Consider the following 27,095-nt stretch of genomic DNA (forward strand, 5'->3'; position numbering starts at 1 on the left):
CCACACCTGCATGACCCCACCGGCTACCCCTCTCACCACCCCGAATACCCTGCACCATGTGCTTAAACAACAACTACCCCCCACTCCCCAACCATCCTCTAGCCAACTCATGACCACTCTCAATCACTCCTGGCTACCCACCCCCCCCGTCCCATGCTCTGACCATCACCTGACCTCCCCCAAATACCTCCCCAACCACCCTGGCAATGCCCCAACACCTCCCAATGAACCCCCACTGACTACCCTAACCCCTTGCCCCTCCAACCACCCTAACCCTCACCCACTTACCTTACAAACTCACCTTCTCCCTGGCTTCTCTCAGTCACAAGGACCTATAAACCTACCTTGGTTACAGCAGCTAGTGCTGTAAAATGAAGACATGGCTTCACTCTCCCTGATGCTGCTGCCCTGCACTGGATGGAGTCCAGATCTGCTGCACTGCATGTTTCTCACCAGGCCCGTGAATAGAAGATCAGGCGAGAAATGTACAGCTCCCAACCTGGGTAAGTAAAAAGGAGCGGTGCCACTCCACAGAAGTTCTGAGTAACTATGGTACTGACCCTGACCCTAACCACCTCCACCACCACCCCCCACCCCCACATCAGCCAACTAAACCCCTTGGAAAGCACCCCCCCCCAACCACAACTGGGGCTACACCCCAGCCCCAGACTAGTCTCCCGACTACCCTCCCCGACTCCCCAACCCAATCCACAGTAAGTCTACCATCCATCTCACCCAACATACTGAAATTGGTTCACCCTTAAAAACCAACTGTGGTCTAGCAGAAAACATGTAGGGTTGAAAGAAGTCCAGTTTGTCATTGCTGTTATAATAACAATGGCTGTTTACACATTTCTAGTTTATATATAAATATTTTAGTCAACCTTCCATACTACTGCATACATGAAGTCAAGATAACCTGTCGCCTTCAAGGGAAGGGGTTACAGGATGGATGATTATTGCACCAAGAGTCAACCACATCTTCGTGAGGCTGGTGTTTCTTTTCCTAAAGGAAATGAAAGAACCAGTCTGGTTTTCATTGACAATCCAACAGCTACGCTGTCATTTTTATTAACAATAGCTTTTTATTTCCATGTTTTTTGAATTGAATTCAAATTCTCAAACAGCCATGTTTATATTGGATGCATTCCAAAAATCCCCATATAAATATGCGACCATCTGCAAACATTTTGCTCCTGACATGTTTAATTCAGCACTTTAATCAACACATTTACTTAAGCATTACTGCCACATAGGGAGGTGAAAAAGCATTGATAGAATAAATCCACATTAGTGCTTATAAATAAACATAAATAAGAGTAAAATATATAAAATATTAACAAGGGACAATTGTGATAAAATTGCACAATGGATTAAGGGAACTTAATGGGGCATTCAGACAAAAACATTAAGAGTGATTTTGGATTGGACCAGTTGTGCAATGTAAATTGGATGTCAAGCTAAAGAGATTCCAAACTGAAGTGGAGTGAGAACAACTCCTCAAAGAAGTATCATACTGCTTCAATCCAATGTAAAGAGAAGCCTCATACCGGATTCATGTTACATTTATACTAAAAATGCAAAGTCAATGCAAAGTGAAATCACTTCATACTTATGTTCCAGTTGTAGTATGAATGTACCCTTGCTCTGCTTGAATCAGTCGCCACAACTGTTACAATTGGCTTGAGGTCACTTAGGCCAGCCCAGAAGTGATGTTGCTGCACATTAAGCCTTGATTACTAAGTTGGAATTGTGCGAGATTCAGCACTACAGGAAAAATTAATTCCTCTGCCAACCAATCATTGCTTGAATTTTATTAACCTTCTGACTAACTTGAGATTACTGTATGAAGATTCATTCAATGATCCCTCAAAATTAAAGCATGGTTTACACACCATTTTTTTTCCATCTTCAATATCGTATTCCAAACCATTAACGTTCTTTTCAATGCACTTAGCACTACTTTATAAGTACAGCTCCTCAAAAACATTCATGTGTAACAGACCATCAGCACAAAACTCAAATATAGAAAGAGAGCTAGCTGCATCAGCAGTAACTGTATGTTAAAATCAACACGTGATATATCTGTTTTCAGAGTTTTATAAAAGGATATTTTTTCTGAACAAATGACAGTTAATGACAATGTCGAATGAGGTAGCTAAAAGGGTATATTTTCAAAAGCATAAAGGAACTGAATTTAAATCAATAACAAGGCTTTGAAATTATTCTACTCACATCAAAATCTTTCCTCTATTATTTTATTAGGGATGCTAAAGAGCATAGAGTAAATGGGTTTAAATCTCTGCTAAAACAGAGGAAGAACTTCAGCTGAATGTTAGATATTCATCTAGGCCAGGTTTAATACACTTCACCTTCATTCTCAGTGAGCTCCACCATTTCTTAACAGACATAACTCGTAGACACAAAAACCAAAGATATGTTGATCCGAATGTTTATTCCTCCATTATCCTTTCTTCCAAGTTAGTTTTTATGTGGGAATAATTCTGTGAACAGAGCTGCCTTCTTGCATGTTACTCAAGTAACTCTTTCATTCTTCCTATACTCAAGTGCCAGAGGACTGGAGAATTGCAAACCTTGTGCTCTTGCTCAAAAAAGGTTCTAAGGATAAGCCCAGCAACTATAGACCAGTCAGTTTAACTTCTGTGGTGGGGAAGCTTCTAGAAACTGTTATTCTTGATAGAAACAATAGTCACATGGAAAAATGTGGGTTGATTAGGAAGAATCAGTATGGATTTCTTAAGGGAAAACCACATCTAACCAACTTGCTCGAGTTTTTTGAAGAGGTAACAGAGAGGGTCGATGAGGGTAGTGCTGTTGATGTGGTGTGCATGGACTTCCAAAAGGCATTCGATACAGTGCCAAACAGACTTGTAAGAAAAGTTACAGCTCATGGAATAAAAGGGACAATAGCAACATGGATACAAAATTGGCTGAGTAATAGGAAATAGCGAGTAATGGTTAATGGATATTTTTTGGAATGGAAGGAGATTTGTAGTGGAGCTCTCCAGGGGGCGGATTGGGACCCTTGCCTTTTCTGATATATATTAATTATCTAGATCTTGGTGTGCAAAGAATAATTTCAAAGTTTGCGGATGATACAAAGTTTGGAAGCATTGTAAACTGAGGAGGACAGTGGAGAACTTCAAAAGGACATACACAAGTTGGTGGAGTGGGCAGATAGATGGCAGATGAAGTTCAATGCAGAGAAGTGTAAGGTGATTCATTTTTGGAAGGAAGAACATGGAGGGACAATATAAAATAAGGGGTACAACTCTGTGCAGGAGCAGAGGGACCTGGGTGTATATGTGCATAAGTTATTAAAGGTGGCAGGACAGGTAGAGAGAGCAGTTAATAAAGCATACAGTATCTTAGGCTTTATTAATTGGGGCATTGAGTATAGAAACAAGGAAGTTATGCTGAACTTGTATAGAACATTAGTTTGGTCTCAGCTTGAGTATTGTGTGTAGTTCTGGGCACCACACTTTAGGAAGGATGTGAAAGCATTGGAGAGTGCAGAAGAGGTTTACGAAAATTGTTCCAGGGATGAGAAACTTCCGTTATGACTATAAACTGGAGAACTTGGGACTATTCTCCTTGGAGGGGAGAAGGCTAAGAGGAGATTCAATAGAGATGCTCAAAATCATGAGGGGGCTGGCGAGAGTAGACAGGGAGAAACTGTTCCCGCTCATAAAAAGATCAAGAACGAGAGGGCACAGATTTAAAAGCAGCAAATGCGGCGTAAGGAAAAACTTTTTCACACAGCGAGTGGTTCGGGTCTGGATGCACTGCCTGGAAGTGTGGTGGAGGCAGGTTCAATCAAGGCATTCAAGAAGGCATTAGACGTTTATTTAAATGGAAACAATGTACATGGTTATGGGGAAAAGGCAAGGAGAATAGCACTGAGTCATAATGATCATTCGGAAAGTCAGTGCAGACACAACGGGCCAAATGGCCTCCTTCGGCACCATTACAATTCTGTGACTCTGCGAAGTGATGCATGATACATGGCCTGGTGTGGAGAGGCGGCATCACTGATTATCAGCAAGCTAAAAATTGGGGCATTCAGCAAGTTGGGCCTCTCAAGTGCTTTGCGCATTTTCTTTTTTTTATTTCAGATTGTCAGCATCAACAGTATTTTGCTTCTTGTTTTCTCAGTGATCGAGCAGATCATGGGACTTGTTGCAGCTAAGATCATACCTGGCATCAACTTCAGTGTTCTTACATCGAGACATAGGAATTAGGATCAGGAGTAGGTCATTCGGCCCTTCAAGCCTGCTCTGCCATTCGAAAAGATCACAGCTGATCTCAAGACTGAATGTGGTCTCAACTCCACTTTTCTCTCTGCTCCCCATAACCCTATACTCCCTTGTCTATCAAAAATCTATCTAACTCAGCCTTAAATAAATTTAATGACCTACTGCTTCCTGCAGAAGTGAATTTCAGATAGTAATGACCCTCAGAAAAAAAAAAATCTCACCTTCATCCCAAAAGGGAGACCTCTTACTCTTAAACTGTGTCCCCGAGTTCTAGTCTCCCCCGCCAGAGGAAACATCCTTCCAGTATGCACCCTATTAAGTCCCCTCAGAATCTTATATCTTTCAATAAAATCACCTCTCTTTCTTCTAAATTCCAGTGGTTATACGCCAAACCTGTTCAACCTTTCATTAGGTAAGCCCTTCATCCTAGGAAGTTGAGTGAGCCTTCTCTGAACTGCTTCTAGCGCAATTATGTCCTTTTTTCAAATAAGGAGACCAACATTGTACACAGTACTCCAGATATGGTTGCAAAAAAGGCACTGTATAGCTGCAGTAAAACTTTTACATTCCATTTCCTTTGCAATAAATGCTAACATTCCATGTGCCTTCCGAGTTAGATACTGTACCTGCATACTAACTTTTTGTGATTCATGTACCAGCACACCCAGATCCCTCTGTACAACCGGGTCTAACGTCTCTCCCAGTTCAAATAGTATACTGCTTTATTATTCTGCCTGCCAAAGTGGACAAGTTCACAATATCCCACATTATACTCCCATCATCCAAATTTTTGCTCACCCACTCTCTATCTCCTCTTAGCAGCTTATTTTCCTACCTTTCCGTGTCATCAGCAAATTTAGCTACCATACATTCAGTCCCTTCATCCAAGCCATTGATATAGATCGTAAACAGTTCAGGCCCCCGCACTGATCCCTGTGGTGCTCCACTAGTTCAACTTGCCGAACCGAGAAAGACCCATTTACCCCTAATTTTCTGCTTGCTGTTAGCCAACCAATCTTTTATCCATGCTAATGTTACCCCCTACACCATGTGCTCTTATCTTGAGAAGTAACCCTGGACGTGACACCTTATCAAATGCCTTTTGGAAATCCAAATACACCACATCGAAAAGGTTCTGCTTTATCCACCTTACTAGTTGCTTCCTCAAAAATTTTAATAAATTAGTTAAACACAATTTCCCTTTCAAACAGCCATGTTGGCTCTGTCTGATCAAATTATCATTTTCTAAATATCCTGCTCTAACTTCCTTAATAATGGATTATGCAATTTCCCTATGACAAATGTTAGACTAATAGACCTATAGTTTCCTACTTTGTCTCCTCCCTTCCTTGAATAAAGATGTTACATTAGATATATTCCAATCCACTGGGACCCTTCCAGAATCCAAGGAATTTTGGAAGATTATAACCAATGCATCTAATATCTCTACAGCCGTTTCTTGTTAGACCATTGGATGGAGGTCATCGGGTCCTGGGGACCTGTCAGCCTTTAGGTCTAATTGCTTTCCCAGCACCTTTTTCCTGGTGATTGTGATTGTTTTAAGTTCCTCCCTCCAATTCACCTCTTGATTTTCAAGTATCTTTGCCAAGTTTTTGAGTCTTCTACAGACGGACATAATATGCCTGTTCAACGTGTGAAGATGGATGTTATTAGTTTAATGTTTTGGGAATATGGTGGTATTCTGTAAATAAGGTTGTCTATGTGCATGCGTGCGTGTCCACAATTAATTAAACTGGGGGAAGATTAGTAAAGACAGCTTATCTGCGGAAACTGAAAGATGAAAGGTAAAGTGCTAGATTTGTAATGAGAGGCTATGGTGAAGTTGAATGTACACTTAAATAGGCTGGGTTTTAAAATTTGCATTAGGTGATAGGTAGTGACTTGACTTTTCAGCTGTTAAATTTCAAAGGGAAGTTTAAAAGTGACGAGGGACTTTTACAACTTACAAAAATTTCATAAACAAGGGAAGGTTATTAAATCTTATTTGACCTGAAAATGGGGGTAATAGGAAAACATGAAAGATTTTTATATTTTGGAAAATTTGAGTTCAGTGAGGTGCTTAGGACAATGGAATCTAAGGTGAAAGGGGAAAAGGGTGTTGAAGGAAAGATGTTGAGCTGAGTTGTGTGGCTGTGTGGGTGGGATGTCCTGAGTCCAAATCTGTGCAGAGAGGTGTGAAAGTTAGAAATTAAGCAGCCATCAAGTTTTCAAGCCAGAGAAGTCTTTGTTTCCAGAAAGCAGTCTGTTTCTGAACCATTCTTTTGGATTTCCACAGCAGAGTGGAGGAGAGTGAGAAGTCACGGGGTATCCATTTTCATGAACTTTAGCAAGGTTTTTAATAAGGTCCCTCATGGCAGACTGGTCAAGAAAGTAAGAGCCCATGGGATCCAAGGCAAAGTGGCACATTGGATCCAAAATTGGCTCAGAGGCAGGAAGCAATGGGTGATGACAGAAGAATGTTTCTGTGACTGGAAGTCTGTTTCCAATGGGGTTCCGCAGGGCTTAGTGCTGCGGTCCTTGCTGTTTGTGGCGTACATAAATGATTTGGACTTAAATGTAGGGGGTATGATCAAGAAGGTTGTGGATGACACGAAAGTTGGTAGGGTGGTAAATAGTGAGGAGGAAAACTGTAAACTGCAGGAGGATATCAATGGACTGGTCAGGTGCGCAGAGCAGTGGCAAATGGAATTCAATCCAGAAAAGTGTGAGGTAATGCACTTCAGGAGAGCTAACAAGGCAAGGGATTAAACTATGAATGGTAAGACCCTGAAAAGTACTGAAGATCAGAGGGGCCTTGGTGTACCCTGAAGGTAGCAGGGTAGGTAGATAAGGTGGTTAAAAAGGCATATGGGACACTTGCCTTTATTAGCTGAGACAAAGAATACAAGAGCAGGGAGGTGCTGGAACTGTATAAAACGTTGGTTAGGACACAGCTGAAGTGCTGTGTGCAGTTCTGGTCAACACATTATAGGAAGGATGTGATTGCACTGCAGACAATGCAGAGTAGATTTACCAGGATGCTGCCTAGGCTGGAGGGTCTGAACTATGAGGAAAGAATTTATAGGCGGGCGTTATTTTTCTTGGAGCAGTGAAGTTTGAGAGGGGACCTGAGGTGTGTAAGATTATGAGGGACATAGATAAGGTGGATAGGAGGGCACTTTTTCCGTTAGTAGGGGGGTCAATAACCAGGGGGCATAGATTTAAGATAAGAGGTAGAAGGCTAAGAGGGGAGTTGAGGAGAAAGTTTTTAACCCTGATGGTGGTGGGAATCTGGAACAAACTGCCTGAAAGGATGGTTGAGTCAGAAACTCTTGTGACATTTAAGAAGTATTTAAGTATTCACTTGCATTGCCATACCCCCAGGGCTACAGGCCAAGCACTGGAAAATGGGATTAGTATAGTTTGTTGACTGACGTGGACACAATAGGCCAAATGGCCTCCTTCTGGGCTGTAAACGTCAATGAGTCTATACTAACAGCAGCTTTTGCCTTGGGTAATATTGCTGGATTTTTATAGTTAAAATCTATAAGGTAGCTGTTGCCAAATAGTTTATTTGTGTGTGTTCTGACCAAGTTGGTTTTTTGGAGGATGTTTTGTAAAAATGTTTTAACTGTGTAACCTTAATTTTGTGTGAAGTTTTTTTTCTTTTTGTTAATAAATTTTTTGATTTTAAAATCCTAAAAGCGTTACTGGGATTCTATGTTTCTGGGGTCAGTACTTCCTTCCCTCTTTTTCAAAACACAAAATAAAGATTATGATCAGTAAGGCAAATTTCCCTCTGGGATTTGGCTGACTCAACAAATAACATGGGCCGTGGTCGTGACAAACATCTCCTCCATTTATTTGTTTTCCATTAACAATTCCCCAGACGCTCTCTCCCTGGAGGACCAACACTTGCTTTAGTTACTCTTTTCCTATTTAAATACTTGCAGAAACTCCTATCTGTTTCTATATTACTCGCTAGCTTGCTCTTGTACTCTAATTTCTCCCTTATTACTTTTTTAGTCATTCCTTGCTGGTTTTTAAATTCTGTCCAATCTTCTGACCTACCACTAATCTTTGCAGATTTGTACAATGTTTCTTTCGATTTGATACAATCCTTAACTTCTTTATCTAGCCACAGATGTTGTATTCTTCTCAAAGAGTCTTTCTTTCTCACTGGAATAATTCTTTTCTGAGTTATGAAATATTTCTAGTCTGTCACTGCACCTCTAATTTCGTACCTTTAAACCTAGTTTCCCAATTCACTTTAGCCCGCTGTGCTTTTATACCCTTTTAATTACCTTTATTTAGGTTTAAAACTCTAACCTTAGGCACTTCTCCCCCTCAAACTGAACGTTAAATCCTACCATGTTATAATTGCCACAGGCTTCTTTACCATGAGGTTATTGATTATTCCTGTCTCATTACACAATACCAGCTCAAGAATAGCTAGCTCCCTGCTTGGCTCTAGAATGTATTACTCTAAGAAATTGTTCTGAGTACACTATGAACTCATTTTCCAGGCTACCTTTGGCAATCTGATTCACCAAATTAAAGTCACCCATGATTATTCCAATAGCACCTTTCTTCCACACCTCGTTTAATTTCACTACTGTTGGATGGCCTATAAACTGCTCCCACAATTGACCTCTTACCTTTCTTATTTCTTATCTCTACCCAAATTGATTCTACATCTTGCTCTTTCAAGCTAAGGTCATTTCTCATCACTGTACTAATGACATGATTAACAGAGCTATCCCACCACCTTTTCCCGGCTCCCTGTCCCTTCGTAATGTCAAATACCCTTCAATATTCAGGTGCCAACCTTGGTCTCCCTGCATCCTTATCTCTGCAATGGTTATTAGGTCATACATATTTATTTCTTTGTCTGCTAACAATTCATCCACTTTGTTATAAATGCTGCGGACATTCAGATACAGTGCCCTTAACTCTTTTTTTTAACCATTTTGCAATCTCTGGCCTTTTCTGCTGGTGCAGATAAGTTTGTACTCTCTGTCACTTCCTGCCATACTCTGATCATTACCCAAATTGCTACCCTGCTCTATTACCTAATTGTTTCCCTTTGCTTTACTACATCTCCTCTCGTGATCCCTTTTCCCCGCTATTTAATTTAAAGCCTTAGTTATACAGACTCACCAGAAGACTGGGTCCAGCATGGTTCAGGTGAAGCCCAACCCAAATGTACCACTCTCACTTTCCCTAGAACTGGTGCCAGTGCCCCACAAATTAAAACACAATTTCCCCAAACCAGGCTTTGAGCCATGCATTTATCTCTCATTTCCTCTATGTCAATTTGCTTGTGGCTCAGGTAATATTCCAGAGATTATTACCTTTTGAGGTTCTGCTTTTTAATTTAGCCTCTATCTGCTCATACTGCCTATACAGAACCACTTTCCTCATCCTATCTATGTCGTTGGTATCCACGTGGACCACAACAAATGGATCCTCCGCCTCCCAGTTCAAGTTCCTCTCCAGCCAAGATGATGTCCTGAACCCTGACAATGGGAAGGCAACACAGCCTTTTGGACTCTTGCTCTAAGCTGCAGGAAACTGTGTCTATCTCCTACTACCCCAACATTCCTACTTACTACCCCCACTTGAATGTGTAGCAAGGCTCACTACAATCAGGGGCAATAATTCTAGTTGACTCTTTCTATACCAATCTTGTCAGGTAGCAGTAAAGCACACAATTGGGCTCAGTGAATAATTCATCACAGGTCTAGAAAACACCTGAAGAGTGATCATAACATTCTAAGCTGATAACATGATAGATTTGGTAGTACAGAACTTGAGTATTGCTGCAAAAAAAAGCTTGTCGAAGCTTTTTGTCTTGCACTCATCGGGACACTCTGCAAGAATCCCAATGTGAGAGGAAAACAACAATTTAAGCTGCATGAGAAGTGAGTGCAATTGGTTGGCAAGTGGACTCTGATTGGTACAGGCTTTGCCATGGAGAATGCACCAGTAATGGTTACTGACAGTTAACAGCCAAGCACTGTCTGAAATTTAAACCAGGCAGCTTGAGCCTGATTCCTCAGGGCAATGTCTTGATGAACAAATTAGCGAACGGCCGTCACTTATTTTGTTTAGATGAAATAGGCGTAATGTATGTACATGTTCTTTCTGTCTGCAAAGAACAGGGCCCTGTGTATTAATATATGCAGCTTCCAGTACACGCAAATGCGCCCCAGTACAAACCCAACTGATAATCTTAAATTGGTTGCCAAAGTAATTCTTAGCACACTAAGGGTTACTTAGCAAACGTTGTCCAATCTTGGAATCACATCCAATGTTGGACACTGTGTTTTGAGTTTGTAAGCACGAGAAGTTTGTCCCTTGCCCGTTGTGACTGGGACATGCTGTTTGATATGATCTGACAGTCTTGGACGTACAGCCCAAAAGACAGAAAAAAATATAAAAAGACAGCAAGAGCTTCTACAAGTAAATAAAAAGGAAGAGAGTACGAGACTGGGAAATTAATATTGGGAAACAAAGATATAGCAGAGACTTGAAACAAATATTTTTATCTGTCTTCACGGTAAGATCATCCCAATAATAGTAGAAAGTCAAGGGCAAAAGAGACAGTGGAACTTAAAACAATGATTGTCAATAGAGAAAAAATGAGGCAAACTTCCGGGACTAAATATTGACAAGTCCCTTGGACCGGATAGCCTCTATCTTTAGGTCTTAAAAGAAGTGGCTGCAGAGGGTGTATCGTTGTAATTGTCCAAAATTCTCTAGATTTTGTTAAGGTCTCAGATGATTAGAAAACCACAAATGTAACAATCCTATTCAAGAAAGGAGGAAACTAAAGGCCAGTTAGCTTAACAGCTGCCATTGGGAAAATGCTGGAATCTATTATTTAGGAAGTAGTAGCAGGACATTTAGAAAATCATAATCCAATTAAGCAGAGTCAACACAGTTTTATAAAAGGGAAATTCTGCTTGACAAATTTACTACAGCTCTTTAAGGATGTAACAGGCAGAGTAGATAAAGGAGAACCTGTAAATGGATTTCAAAAAGGCATTTAACAAGATGCCACATAAAAGGTTTACTGCACAAGATAAGAGCACATGGTTTGGGGTGAAATATTAGCATGGATAGAGGATTAGATAACTAACAGAAACAAAGTCAGGGTAAATGGGTCATTATCAGGTTGCCAAACTTTAACTATTGGGATAACACAGGGGTCAGTGCTGCGGCCTCAACTATTTACAATCTACTTTAAAAAGTGGGACAAAGAGACAGGGTGCATTGTGGTCAAATTTGCCAACAATGTAAAGATAGACCGAAAAGCAAATTACAAGGTAGATAATAAGGGCAGAATCTTGTTCCCTCCCCCTTGGTGAATTTGGAAGGAGGATGGCAGGATGCCTATCTGATTAAGTACAGGCAAGGCCATGGATAATCTTCCCACCTCATTACCAACTGAGGCCCTTAAGTGGGCAATTGATGCCCAATTAAGGGCCTCTTCCCACCACCGCTGATTTAGCAAGGGGCTCGCCATGCAGGGCGCACAACAAGCAAAACCTGGCGGGTCTGATTGCTGGCTCCCAAGAAGATGGGTCCCTTGTTCAAAGGCACACAGAGCCTGATTGAGGAGTCCAGCACATCAGAAGAGGGAGCCTGCAGTGAGCCACTCCTGGGCCCTTGCTGTCAACTCCCCTACTATCTCCTCTCTGTGAACTCCTTCCCGTCATCACTCACCTGTGATCTGTGACCTGGGTCCTCAGTCTCAGGTGAGTGTTATTCCGGCAGCAGGCACTGCCTCCCAAGTGGCATTGCTGTTCAAAAGAGCTGCCGGCCTCTGATTGGCCAGAAGCTTGTGGCTGGGACTTCAATCTGCAGGGTCCTGATCCTGAGGAAAGGCCTAATGGCAGTCTGTCAAGTGCTTGATTGGCACATAATACTGGCGGCTTTCCAGAAAGAAGTAACACAGGGCTCTCACCAGCTCTCCAGGCGGATACTGAGGCCCCTGACGCTGCACAAGATTCCACCCAAAACATATGCAAAGGGCATAGACAGGTTAATTGAATAGGCAGAAATATGGCAAATGGAGTATAATGGGCAAAATGTGGGATTGTCCACTTTAGTAGGAAGAATGGGGGGGAAGCAAAATTCTATTTAAATGGAAAGAGACTACAGAATTAGGGTTTCCAATCCTCCAGGATTGGCCTGGAGTGTCCAGCAATTGAAGATCAATCTCCAGGACACTGCTGTGTGCAACCCTAGAGAAAAAGTATCAGGCCATTTAAAAAAAAAAAATTTTTTTTTTAATTATTTGAATATTTCTTTACTAGATTAAAAAATATTGAAAATTCAAAAAAGACTGTGTGGCTGACAGTCAAGCATCATCCAGTTGGGCAATAAATCTTTTTGCTTTCCAACTGGCATCGATCGGAAGGCGGTTGTGTTGGCCAACTAATAACTTACCCCTGCGATCCAGCGATATGATGAAATCTCCAGGAATACAATGAATCACAGTTGACAACCCTATACAGAATACTGTGATTATACAGAGGGATCTGGGTATGGCTCTACATTTAAAAAAAGTGTTAGAATGCAGGTAAAGCAAGTAGTTAGGAAGGCAAACATAATGTTGACCTTCATTGCAAGGAGGATGGAGCATAAAAATAGGGAAATCTTGCTACAAATGTACAAGGCGAGACCACACCTGGGATACTGTGTATAGTTTTGGTCTCCTTAAGGAAGGACATACTATTGGAAGCAGTTCAGAGAAGATTCACTCGATTGATTCCTAGGATGAGGAGGTTGTCTTAGGAGCAAAGGTTGAGTAGGTTGGGCCTATAATCAATGGAATTTAGAAGAATGAGAGGTGATCGAATTGAAACATACAGGATTCTGCTGAGAGGATGTTTCCCCTCATGGGGGAGTCTAGAACTCGGAGGCAGAGTTTCAGAACATGGGGTTGCCCATTCAAGATAGAGTTGAGAAGGTTTTTTTTTCCTCTCAAGGACCTGAATCTTTGGAATTTGCTACCCCAGTGAGCAGTGGAACCTGAGTGGCCGGATATATTCAAGGCTGAGATTGACCAATTTTGAAGAATAGGGTTCCGGAGAAAAGACAGGAAAGTAGAGCTGAGGCCAGGATCAGATCAGCCATGCACTTACTGAATAGCAGAGCAGGATCAAGGGGCCATATGGCCTACTACTCCTCCTATTATTTATGTTCTTAACCCTGCATTAGCATTCTACCTAGTCCATTTATCTATGAGGTCACTCAACCGCTTGGGGGGGGGGGGGAAGGTTAAGTTAATGTTTTTTTTAAATAGTTTCATATTTTTTAATTAATTAATTTAAGATTTGACTCTGTTGGCAAAGGTACAATATTCTACAACTTCAAGTCTCACTGAAGGATCAAAAAGCTTGTAGAATGAAGTTTTCTCTACTGTCAACACTGTTAAACCACTCAACATCTACCAAATCAGGGAAATTGTTAGATAAGACTTCTGGTACATTGCTATTAAAATTGTAAAGAATAAACAGTTGGTTAATATAGTATTATGCTATCCAGAATTCATAACTTTCTGGAGGTTGAGGCAAAGGATTAAAAATGCACATGGAACTTGTGAGCAGATGAGGAAGAAATATGCACTATGTTGTTTTACAATACATGTTAAAAGTGCTTCCCTGCAAACTAAGTGGAGCATCATGGTGGGAGAATGTACAAATCTTTGTAATTTGTTCAAGTATTTTGCAAATGCACATGTATATCCATGTATTTGCATTGAAGACTGCATTGCTACCTGTTAAGTGTGTTTGCTGAGTGGTACATTATTAACATCAAGAATTGGGGCATAGAGGGAATATGACTTGAGGTTTTAGAAGTGAGGAAGGGAATTAACTCAGTACGGTTGGACAGCTTATTTGAGAGTGAATAAGGATGGTGGAACTGCAGGACAATTATAAAATCTGTAGGCAAATAATTAGGTTAAATGCCAGGAAATAAGTCTTTTTATAGTCATCACCCTCTGGAACAGTCTATCGAAACATGTGGCAGGCATCAATTCACTACAGCATTAAGAAATTTCCAATTATAGATGTCAGTTTCTAGTTAGTTGTGATGATTAAGAGTTATGGGCTACCACTATTGTTGCAAACATCTGATTTCATAATTCTTATGTTTTAGAAAATAACTTCTAGTTTAGAAATTGAATTTTAAATGTGGATAAATGGAATCACTTGGTTGGGAAATAAACAGACCTGGGGTACTTACAGTTCAAAGGGTAACCTCTGTTCAGTTAATAAGGTCAGAGTTGGAAGTGAGAAAAATTAAACAGTGGATGATCCATCTCTGAGCCTTTGTTAGGGACAAGAGGTCTACAGTTATTTCAATAAGGGATTTAAATTATTCATGAGGAGAAAGCAGTCTCTGTCTGTCCAAAGCCAGGACAAGGCGTGTAGGGGCCATTCGGAACCAGGGTTGCTCTTGATTTTTAGATCAGCAAGTATGAACGCAATGAGGCCTAAGTTTGAGCTGAAAAGTCCACCGTTGTGAGATTTTGAAGGAAAGTTGGAGATTTGCTTAGTCAAAAGCTCAGAGAAGGATTCCCATGAAATCTCATACCTCAGAAAATAGCTGGACCACTGAGGAGAAATCAAAATGAATTGTGAAAAGCTATGGCACACTTGGTTTGATCCCATAAGGAGAAGTGAATAAACCCTCAAAATCTCAATGTTTAAGGGAATTCTTGGGTGCAATTAGGAAGTAAAAAGGGAATTATATTTATACTAAGTCTTGACCAACTAGTGTTGTTATGGTTCTTGCTTTGTTTAATTGTTTAATATTGAGTAAAGATTGTCTTGTTTAAAAATGTGAAATCTTGTGGTGTGCTTGTATCAGTTAATCACTGGGTGTTTGAATTTCTCTTTAGATGTTAACGGTCTCTACGGAGATCGTAACACTATATATTGGAAATTTGCTTCATAGTCTTGGGAGTTGAAAGGGATTTTACCAGAATTTTTTTCTGAATTGGCTGCAGATTTCAGTGCACGTCATTTATGTCTTCATCCAAGACATTTATTTCCTAAAATACAAGGGACAAAGTTATGGATTTTTTGAGTTCAAAATGTGGGCTCCAAACAGGCAACAGAAGCAGGAAAAACAATGCAAGTTAGAATCAGTTCTAGCTTGATTTCCTATTCTAGTTAACTTGTGTATACCAAAGTAATTGGTATTGGGAACCTTGTCCTTCCTGACATACAAATGACCAAGACCTTGCTGTACAGGGTACGATTTCAAGATTTGCCAATGATACAAAACTTGGGAGCATTGTGAACTGAGAGAGGATAGTGTAGGACATAGAGAAGTTGGTGGAATGCATGGACAAGTGGCTGATAAAATTCAATGCAGAGAAGTGTGAAGTAATTAATTTTGGTAGGAAGAGAAAAAAGAGACAACATAAAATAAAGGGTACAACTCTAAAGGGGTTGCAGGAACAAGGGATCTCGTTGTACATGTGCAAAAGCCATTGAAGGAGACAGGACAGGTTGAGAGTGCAGCTATCAGTAGCCTAGGATCTATTAAGTGGGGCATAGAGTACAAGAGCAAGGAGGTTGTGTTAAACTTGCATAAAAGACTGGTCTGCCCTCAACAGGAGTAGTGTGCCTAATTCTGGGTGTCACACTTAAGGAAAGGCATGAAGACATAAAAGACAGTACAGAAAAGATTCAGAATGGTATCAAGAATGACGAATTTCAGTTACATTGCTAGAGAAGTTAGGGCTTTTATCTTTAGAGAAAGGAAGGTTGAGAGAAGATTTGATGTAAGTATTCAAAGTCATGAGGGGTCTGGCCAGAGTAGATAGGGGAAAAACTGTTTCCACTGGTGGAAGTTCGAGGGCATGAGTGCACAGATTTGAGATAACTGGCAAAAGGAGCAATGGAGTCATGAGGAGAAACTTTTTCACACAGAAAGTAATTAAGATCTGGAATGCACTGAGGGTGTGGTGGAGACCAGTTCAATTGGGGCATTCAAGAGTGAATTGGATTATTATCTGGAAAGGAAGGATTTCAGAGGGTAACAGAGAGAATGCTGGGGAATGGAACAAGGTGAATTGCTCATTTGGAGACTCGGTACAGGCACAATGAGCTGAATGGCCTACATCTGTGCTATAACAATTCTATGATTCTTGAAATAAGTGCCTGCATTACCCAAAGTTTTAGATACACGTCAGTAATGTATGACAAAAGTTCTAAAATAAATTGCAGGAAAATTAGTTAGCTAACTAACATAGATAATTATCCTGCCATAGCTGCCATACACAGATGCCCTGAATAACAGCAATTTTAAAGAGACAGAATCCTGGTTAATGATCTATAAAAGCTGTAGCTCCAAATGATCAATCAAATCTCCTGAACATAAATGTATTATTTAAGTATTCCAGACTCTTGGAAAATTCTATGTAACTTGGAAAAAAAATCAAATGTTAAAAATGGTTGCTAATTTTAGTAGGACTGATGCCATCTTCTTTGACCACATGAAACACAGTCTGAATGCTTGTAAGAAGGCCAGCATGTTTAAAAAGAAAATGATGTGTAACTTTGGACTGGGAGAGGTCTTCAAGCTTAGTCCTAAGCTGGGCAACAAAAAGCATACTGTCCATTTCTTTGTTAAAAATGCCTGCAGTCTGTCTGCTGTTGAATACCTACAGAACTGAGCATGTAAGGATGCATGAGGTTTACACAGAGAAAGTCTAGCTTTAGTTCCTTACTGCCTACTTCTTCATAGAAAACTAAAATTATCAGCATTGGTTTTGCAGTCATTTCAGACATTCTGGTGATCTTAAGGCTTGAATAGTAAAATAACAAACTGAGCAGAGAAATGGTAAATCGTACAGTGCTTTCAAACAAAAAAAAACTTTTGAACAGTTGCACCATGCCACTTGGCAGTAAGCTTAAGAAGAAAGTTTTAAAAATACATTTTATTTATAGTCTTATAACACAACCAAATGCTAGCATTAAACTCTGGCAGCTTTCTAGTGATAAAACTGGGATAGTGCCAGCAATACCATTTCAGTAAATGTCTGGCTTTCAAAAAGCTTTCCAATTCCATGAACATTTCCATTAAAAGTGATTGACCATGTATTTGTCATAGTACAACCTAATTTCTGGTAATTTACAAAATAAACCTGTAGTACTATGCTAGGATATAAGAACTGAAATTACATATCAGATAACTTGAGCCTCTATACTGTCATCTTTATTATTCTCTCTACTCAACTTCCAACGCATCAATGCATATGAACATGGGAAATAGGAACAGAAGTAGGCCATTCGGCCCCTCGAGCATGCTCCACCATCCAACAAGATCATGGCCTATCTTCTGCCTCAAAGCAATTTTCCCCGCACTATCCCCACATTCCTTGACATCTTTAATAACTAGAAATCTATCAATCTCTGTCTTGAATATGCTCAATGACTGAGCCTCCACTGCCCTCAGGGGAAGAGAATTCCAAAGATTCCCTACCCTCTGATTGAAGAAATTCCTCCTCATCTCTGTCCTAAATGGACTACCTCTTGTTCTGAGACTGTGTCCCCTAGTTCGAGATCCCCTAACCAGGGGAAACATCCTTCCTGCATCTATCCTGTGGAGCCCTATAAGAATTTTGTAGGCTTCAATGAGACCACCTCTTCTTCTTCTAAACACTAGAGAATATAGGCCCAGTCTCCTCAATCTCTCCTCATAGGACAATCCTGCCAACGCAGAAATCAATCTGGTGAACCTTCACTGTAGTCTATGGAAAGTCTATCCTTTCTTAGGCAAGGAGACCAAAACTGTACACAATAATCCAAGTGAGGTCTCAACCAGGCTCTATGCAATTACAGCAAGACTTCTCTGCTCCTGCATTCAAATCCTCTTGTAATAAAGGTCAACATACCATTTGCCTTCCTATTTTCTTGCTGAACCTGCATGTTTGCTTTCAGTGATTTTCAATGAACAAGGACACCTCGATCCCTTTGGACATCAGCGCTCCCCAATCTCTCACCAATTATGAAATACTCCACATTTCTGTTTTTCTTACCAAAATGGATAACTTGACATTTTTTCACATTAAATTCCATCTGCCATGTTCTTGCTCCCTCACTTAACCTAAATTTCAGTGAAGCCTCTTGGCATCCTCCCACAGCTCACATTCCCATCTAGTTTTGTGTCTTCAGCAAACTTGGAAATATTATTTTTGGTCCCTACACTCAAATCATTAATCTGGACTGTGAAAAGCTGGGGCCCAAGAACCAATCCTTGTGGCGCCTCACTAGTCAGTCTGCCAACCTGAGAATGGTCCATTTATTCCTACTGTTTTCTGTCTGTTAACCAGTTCTCAATCCATGCTAATGTATTATGCCCCATTCCCATGTGCATCCATGCTAGTATATTATCCCCCATTCCTGTGTGCTCCAATTTTGCTTACTAACCTCCTTTGTGGGATCTTGTCGAAAGCCTTCTGAAAATTCAAATATACCACATCCACGGTTTCCCCCTTACCTAATCTGCTAGTTACATCCTCACAAAACTCCAACAGGTTTGTCAAACATGAGTTCCCTTTCATAAATCCATGTTGACTCTGCCCAATCCTACCATTATTTTCTATGTTATCACATCTTTTATAATAAATTCTAGAATTTTTCTTACTACTGATGTCAGGCTCACAGGTCTTTAGTTCCCAGTTTTCTTTCTTCCTCTTTTCTTAAATGGCGCAGTTACATTTGCCACCTTCCAATCTACAGGAACTGTTCCAGAATCTATAGAATTTTGGAAGATGACCACAAAATCATCCACTATCTCCACAGCCACCTCTTTCAACACTCTGGGATGAAGATCATTTGGTCCAGGGGATTTATCAATTTTCAGTCACATTAATTTCTCCAGCACTACTTTGTCATTAATACTAATTTCTTTCAGTTCCCCGTTCTCACTAGTTCTGTGGTTCTCTAGTATTCCTGGGAGGTTTTTTTGTATCATCCTCTGTGAAGACAGACACAAAGTATTTGCTTAGTTTCTCTGCCATTTCCCATTATAAATTCTCCTGTTTCTGCCTGTTGTGGTCTCACATTTATCTTTGCTAACCTTTTCCTTTTTACATACCAATTGAAGCTTTCACAGTCAGTTTTTATGTTTCTTACTAGTTTACATTCAAATTCTATTTTCTCTTTATCAGTTTCTTGGTGCTCCTTTGCTGAATTCTAAAATGCTCCCAATTCTCAGTGGCTACTTTTTTGGCAACTTTATAAGCCTCTTCCTTTGATCTAATACAAGCTTTAACTTCTCTTGTTGGCCATGTTTGGAACACATTTCCTGCTGCATTTTTGTGTCTCAGGGGAAAGTAAATTTGTTGTAAGCCATGTATCAGTTCTTTTCATGCTAGCCATTTCCAAACTACGATCATATCTTTTAAAGTAATTTTCCAATCTACCACAGTCAATTTGCTCTTCATACCATTTCAATTTCCTATGTTTAGATTTAAGACCCTAGTTTCAGATTGAGCTATGTCACTTTCAAACTTAATGCAAAATTCTATTATTATCACTTTTACCTAGGGGTCCTTCACAACAAGATTATTAATTATCCCATTCTCATTGCACAATACTAGGCCTAAAATAGCCTGTTCTAGAAAGCCATCTTGCATACATTCCAGGAATTCATTCTCCACAGCATTAGGGCTAATTTGGTTTACCCAGTATATATGAAGTCCATATGCCTATATGACTACTACATTACCACCACTGTTTGGTAGCCTATAAATACCTCCTACCAATCTTTACTGCCCCTTGCTGTTTTTCTTAGCTTCACCCAAACTGATTCTACATTTTGATCTGCAGGTCTAAGATCCTTTCTCACTAATGTACTGATCTCATCCTTAGAGTGCTACCCCACCTCTTCTTCATTTCTGCCTATCCTTCCTAAATGTCAAATACCCTTGAACATTCAGTTCCCAGCCATGGTCACCCTGCAGCCACATATCTGTAATGGCAATTAGATCCATAACTGTTTACTTCAATTTGTACCGTCAATTAATCTACCTTGTTGTGAATGCTGTGTGCATTCATATAAAGTGCATTTAATTCTGTCTTTTTATTATTTTCACAACCTCTAGCCTTATTTGCTGGCACACACAATTAAATTAGTACACTCTGTCCCTTGCTGCCACACTCAGATTATCAATTCCCTTACTACTCCCTTGCCTTGTCCTGTCTCTTTAATTGTCCTGTCTCTTTAATTTATCGCATCTTCCCTCACGCAATCCCTTGAATTTTGCAGATGCTCGCGAACTGCTTGAACTTTGCTCTTAAGTTTTTACGAAGAACTTTATACATTGAATCGCTCGCACTGAAACAGGTCATTCAGCCCAACTGGTCTAGTATTTATAATCCAGAAAAGCCCCCTCTCATTTTTCTATGTCTAATACTAGCAACATATTCTTCTATTCCTTTCTCCTTCATGTATTTATCTAATGTCCCTTTAGATACATGCATGCTTTTTGCCAGAAATGCTCCTATGGTAACAAGTTCAATATTTTTATGAATTTTATGGTGAAGAAGTTTCTTCCAAATTCCCCATTGAATTTATTGGTGGCCATCTTCTATTAATGGCTTCTATATTTGGTCATTAATTAATCAGCTGAAACAGTCAACTTAATGTCTTAATTGGAATTAATAGCTATTAACCAATATTTTACACAACCTTATCTTTCAATGGAAATATCTAAATTTTAAATGACCATTTGATCACAATTAATCTCCAGTGACAAAAGTGTCCTAGAACAGGGGCAAGAAATGTTAAAATATTTTCCAGCCCAAAATACCTGCTACAATGACTCTGGATTCTAGTATGCTACATACTCGCTCTAGTATACTATAAGTACTCCAGTTGTGACTATATGTTAGAAAGTTAGGAATTTCGTCTGCAAGATGACTCGTATAGCTAAATAATGGACTTGTAAATATATAGACTGCCAAGTTGGCTTTCAAGACTTCCCACTGAGTGAATGAACAAAGCTGCCAAACTGCTAAGAAACTTCCTGTGGTTCTTGGTCACATTAAACAATTTGAGCTGCAATTTGAGGTTTCAATCGCATCTTGGAATGTGTCAAAAAACCAATGATACTCATTTCTCTGATTAGCTTACTAGTTTTTATGATGTAATCATATTCTTTTGAATCATTTTATAATCTAAGAATGCAAAGACAAAAATGAATCTCCATTTCTCCCCCAACTTCTCCTTCCCTGCACCAGGGAGAAGGGTAAATATACTAAGTAGATCAAACAAATTCAGCTTATTGGTGGATTAATTAAGATACTAGGCACATACCTTCTACCCCAGATTGAGCTATCTAATTGAGTATAGAGTGGGTTTCAAGAAAAATGGTCACAGTAAAAGGGGAAAATTGTTACTGATATATTTTGTATACTTTTGCAATTTGTTTGTCCACAACTATGCTTGATTTCCAAGCACTAAGATAGCAAAGAAGCTCAGGGCAAGCATCTAGATGAAAATGGTTACTGACCTTGATGCCAGGCTGCAGTTGACAATCCAGGCAGGAGATGTGAAAAAAAGATTTTAAGAAGTTAGTGAATAGCTTAGATTTGTAAAACATTACTTTAGCTGTAAGCAATGACACATATTTATTTTGCATAAGTAAAGCTCACTGCAACATGAAGCACTTGACCAAAGGTAATAATTCAAAGGGAAAGAAACTTAACATAATTAGACAACCCCTTTCAGAACTGCAAATTCTGCTTTACCGTTAACTGGAAACTTTTGAAAAACTATGTTGGCAGTTATTTGAATTTCAACTCCTCTACTCTTGAAGCCTTGGGAAGTATGTTTGTCTAGTGCTATATGGTACCTTATTTATTCATTAAAAGGAGATGGTCAAGTACCTGCACTTCCTCACATAGCATGTTACCTGATTTGGGCTATATGTATGAAAATAAAATAAATATATTGGCAAGTAAGTAACTAAGTAACTTTGGCACTGATTAGTCAGATCAATGGAGGAAGCAGGTCTTTTGTCCAGGTTGTCAGCTCACTGTCTGTGGCAGTTAGACATTTGCACAAAGGGTAAAATTATTAAAATACCTTAAAGGGATGAAGGAAAATGATGTTAAAAACTGAACCCACAACACTTTAGATGCCAAGGCCCATATTATCAGTCAATTGTCAGGTGTAAAGAGTTCAATGCATCTCATTATGGGCGTGTGCAGCTAATGCAAATAGTCTGCGCACTCAATGCGTAAAGTTCATTAAGGCCCCAAAACTATTTGCGTTAAGGCCTCTCCTCAAGTATAGCTCCTGAGCTATACTCCAGTTGCTCAGGTGTTTTAGGGGAGGCACATCAAAAAAAGGCAACATTCTGCTCTAGGGTGACCTCTCCTTAGTATCATTAAATGGTGTCCCAGTTTTATTTGGCCTCCAGTGGACTTAGGACCCCACCACATCGAAGAGAAAACGAGAAGTGGTATGCTCTTCTGTTGCGCTCCTAATCTATGGTTATGGAATAATCATGTTTACAGATGACAATGTTGTCCTGGCTGCCTTCCCATTCTCGATCCTGCAGCTTTAGCTCATGCAAAACTGCTTGCAGGTTATTCAACAAGCTCTGCTCATTCACTAATCATTCATCTCCGACTTACTGTGGCCGCTAGGCCTGCAAATGTTTCAAATTTAGCATTATTTTTAAATTTGAGGGGAAAGTAGTTAAGTACATGAAGGAAAAAGTCATAGAAGTATATGCTGATAGTGTTCCACTATCCAGGGTGGGGTGGGGACAAGGCATTTGTGGAGCATATAAGCCTGTAAAGAACAGCTGGGTCAAAAAGCCTGTTTCTGTGTTGCAAGTTCTTTGTCATTCTTTGTAATTCTTGTCCGGAATTTCCTAGCCTTGACTGGCTACTTGACACTGTGGCAGACATGAGCTGATATTGCACTATCAAGCGGGGCTAGTTTATTTCATCATAGAAACATCCCACTATGTTAGGACCCCATTATCATCCCACAATTCTGAAGAAGTGCAGTTTGGGTGGATTCCATTGTCGAAAGCTGCAACTTTCATTTTACATTTTCAATGTGTTTAAGCAAGCTAACAAGCTCAAACCATAACAGCAAAGAAAAGATGGCCTTCTGGACAAATTAATGAGAGAAAAACAGAACATCAAGATTCATACTTTAACTGTAAGAAGTGCTTTGCAGTCTTTAATTGAAATGATCATTTAAATTATTTTCTTTAAATGTTTTCTCACAATTCCTTACTCATTTGGCCATCTCCCTGATCCATTTGATCACTGTTGCACGGGGGAAGAGGACAGAAAAGCCCTGCTCAGAGGCATCACATATCTGTATCCCACACCACTGCTCAACCCACCTAATAAATAACCTTCACCAATTTGGACAAGTTTTAATCTTTCAATTTCCCAATTAATGCAGGGAAAGATTAGAAGCTTGCAGGGAACCGAAGAGGAGAGTTATGGAAGTCATCTATGGCTGAGTTTTGAACTTGTGTCTCCTGTTTCACAATGCATTTGTATGCTTCAGATAGGTGACCAGTTCCCTTCAAAAAAAGTTTACTTGAATTTAACTTTGAATTCTAAATGGGTAGTTAAACTCAATGATGAATTATAGAATCACAGAACAGTACAAATAGGAGGTTATTCAGCCTGTCGAATTTGCTCCACCTTCTTGCAAGGGGTGGAAAAATTGGCAGGGAGGCTGCTTGGATGCAGCTCCTGTCATAGCAGGTCATATTAGGCTAAGTGTCTGCTCCCTTGGTAGCAGAGGTGATCACAAAGGTGCAGGAGGCCGGGGTTGGTTGCGGGGGGTGAGTGGGGTTGGTGCTGCAGATAATTAGAGATTAACCTTGAACATTCAGCATAGGAGCCAACCATTTGGTCTATACCCATGATTATGTTCCCTTCTTCATCTAACTTACTAGCATATCCTTCTTTTCCTTCATGTACTGATCCAGCTTCCCTTAAATGCATCTATTCTATTCACTTCAATTCTATGTGGTACCACCTATCTAACCTTAAGCTTCTTTTTTACTTGCAGTAAATAAAGAAAATCTACACACACCTAAAATAACATTCTGGCAAGAAACATAGGATTTTGTTTTCCTTGTCAGTTTAATCAAAACCATGTTTGTGTTCCACTTATTGGCATGGTTCTTTGATGCAAATGCAAACTAATAACAATATTGAAACAAACGGGGCACACATGAAAAATACTGCGGATGCTGGAGATCTGAAATAAAAACAGAAAAGGTGTTGGAAAAACTCAGCTGGTCTGGTTCTGTTCTGAAAAAAAGTGTCATATAGCACCCGATCTAAAGAGTAGTCTTGAAGAAGTTGGACTTGAAACATTAACTCTGTTTCTCTCTCCACAGATGCTGCCAGACCTGCTGAGACTTTCCAGCGCTCTGTTTTTGTATAAAATATTAACACATGCTGTTATTTCACAGCGGGTCAGGCATACCGAAACAATGCAAGCCACAAGAGCTGCAACTTCCCTTTGTAAATTTAAAGGCAGTAATGACCAAGTTCATACAAGGAGTCAAGGACAAAAATTCCAGAAAAATAAAGAAAAAGAACAGGTGCACATTCAGCAAACAGAATCATTTGGGTAATTTCTGCACTAGTTAAATCATACAGCAGTAATTACAACATGTAAACGTTAAACCATCTTTAAGCACATAGTAAAAGGAATGGCTTTTCAAAAAAAAAAGGACACTGATAGTAAGGGGCAAGGTGTGTCCTTATTCTTTAAAGACGATATTACGGTCCAGTTGGGGACCAGTTACTTTTTGTTTTAAGTAAACAAATTTTAAATCCCAGTTACCCATGAGGAGTATAAAGCCACAGGAAACCACAGTTTTAAACGAACAAAATAAATTTCACTTTACAAAATCAGAAAAGTAAAACAATTAACAATATCTACCTTATACTCCTACATTCAGAATTAACATGAGATAAATATGAATTAACAAGCAAACTGGTTGAACACACCACACTGCACATTAAATGGCAGATGATATCAAGACAGATCCCATGGATCTCTCAGCATCCCACTCAGACATCATGCACTCCCACCTCTGATTACCAGTATACTTCCAATTCTTTCGCAGACTACTAGCTTCACTAGGCCAGCACTGTCTGAGTTTCTCTGAGCTCTAGTGTCCTGCTGTACTGAGCTATAAATGGCACCCAGGGCTTTGTGTGAGTCCTAATCCTCTCCAGGGCAGAGCCAGCAACCTTCCACCATCTTCTCAGCTCCCCAGTTCTCCTCCTGAGACCTAACTGTACTGAATGATTCCCAGGGCTTCTCTCTGAGCTGCAAACCACAAAAAATCCAAACTGCAGCCAGCTGCACTTAGAAAAGCCCTGGAAGCCAAAGTGCCTGGAGCCTGCCAACAGCAGCATCCTTTCGGTATTGCCTCTTCCCTGCTGCAGAATACTCAGATAAACTGAAACCAGAGAACCTTCTTAAGCTCCACCCATCTCCATGATGACAAAGCCTTCCAGGGTTCACCAAATGCTTTTAAACTAATTTAGCTAACTCCCAAAAGATCTCCCTGGACTGCACTTCTTTGCAAACAGTATAGACAGTGTCTCTAGCTTTCCAGATAAGTAAGCCCACCTGCTGTTTTAGGATCTTAGCTTTCTTGCTGGTAACTCCTTCAATCAACATGGCCCCAACCTCCTAAGCATCATATAGCTATTTTAATTGCATTTATCCCATTTTCTATAGTTAAATTTTAATCTTCCCAGAACTAATCATTACCTCTAAAATACTAGCATGACCATGAATTAGATATTCATCATAATATCGAATTCCAATATCTAATAAGGGGAGGCAGTAGTGTATTGGTATTGTCACAGGACGAGTAATCCAGGATTATGCTCTGGGAACTAGGCTTTGAATCCCACCATGGGAGGTGGTGGAATGTGAAATCAATAAAAATCTGGAATGAAATCCAATATGACCATGAAACCACTGTCAATTGCCATAAAAAACCACCTGGTTCAATAAGGTCCTTTGGGGAAGGAAATCTGCCGTCCTTACCTGGTCAGGCCTACATGTGATTCTGGACCCACAGCAATGTGGTTGACTCTTCAATGGCCCAGCAAGCCAATCAGTTGTATCAAACCGCTACGAAGTCTATAAAGAATGGAACTGTATGGATCACTTGGCATCAATCTAGGCACTGGAAACAACTACGGCAAACTCAGCCCGTCAATCCTGAAAATTCCTCCTTTCTAACATTTGGGGGCTTCTGCCAAAATTGGGAGAGCTGTCCCACAGACTAGTCAAGCAACAGCCTGACACAGTCATACTCTCAGAATCATATCTTACAGATAATGAGCCAGACAGCACCATCACTACCCCTGAGTATGTCTTGTCCCACCAGCAGGACAAGCCCAGCAGAGGGTCTGGGAGGGAGTTGCCCTAGAAGTATTCAACATCAACTCCAGACTGCATGAAGTTTCATGGCATCAGGTCAAGCATGGGTAAGGAAACCTCCTGCTCATTACCATGTATCGCCCTCCCTCAGCTGATGAATCAGTACTCGTCCATGTTGAGCACCACTTGGAGGAAGCACTGAGAGTGGCAAGAGTGCAGAATGTATCCTGGGTGGGGGACTTCAATGCCCATCACCAAGAGTAGCTTGGTAGCACCACTACTTACAGAGCTGGCCGAGTCAAGGACATAGCTGCTAGACTGGATCTGCGGCAGGTGGTGAGGGAGCCAACAAGAGGGAAAAACATGCTAGACCTCATCCTC

General features: G+C 40.2%; 1 protein-coding gene across 12 annotated transcripts in view; it reads right to left on the minus strand.

The window, feature by feature from the left end:
* Positions 1–27,095, minus strand: part of erc1b (ELKS/RAB6-interacting/CAST family member 1b) — a 1,202,158-nt gene that overhangs the window by 941,793 nt on the left and 233,270 nt on the right. For 8 of the 12 annotated variants that reach the window (XM_041215845.1, XM_041215843.1, XM_041215842.1 and 5 more), the window contains one exon: positions 21,826–21,837. The exons of the other annotated variants lie outside the window; for them this stretch is intronic. In XM_041215845.1, coding sequence (XP_041071779.1) covers positions 21,826–21,837 — 12 coding nt within the window. The remainder of the gene's footprint in view (positions 1–21,825; positions 21,838–27,095) is intronic. 12 annotated transcript variants of the gene reach the window in all.

The sequence above is a fragment of the Carcharodon carcharias genome, chromosome 21 (assembly GCF_017639515.1).
Source record: "Carcharodon carcharias isolate sCarCar2 chromosome 21, sCarCar2.pri, whole genome shotgun sequence".
In the NCBI taxonomy this organism is placed as follows: Eukaryota; Metazoa; Chordata; class Chondrichthyes; order Lamniformes; family Lamnidae; genus Carcharodon; species Carcharodon carcharias.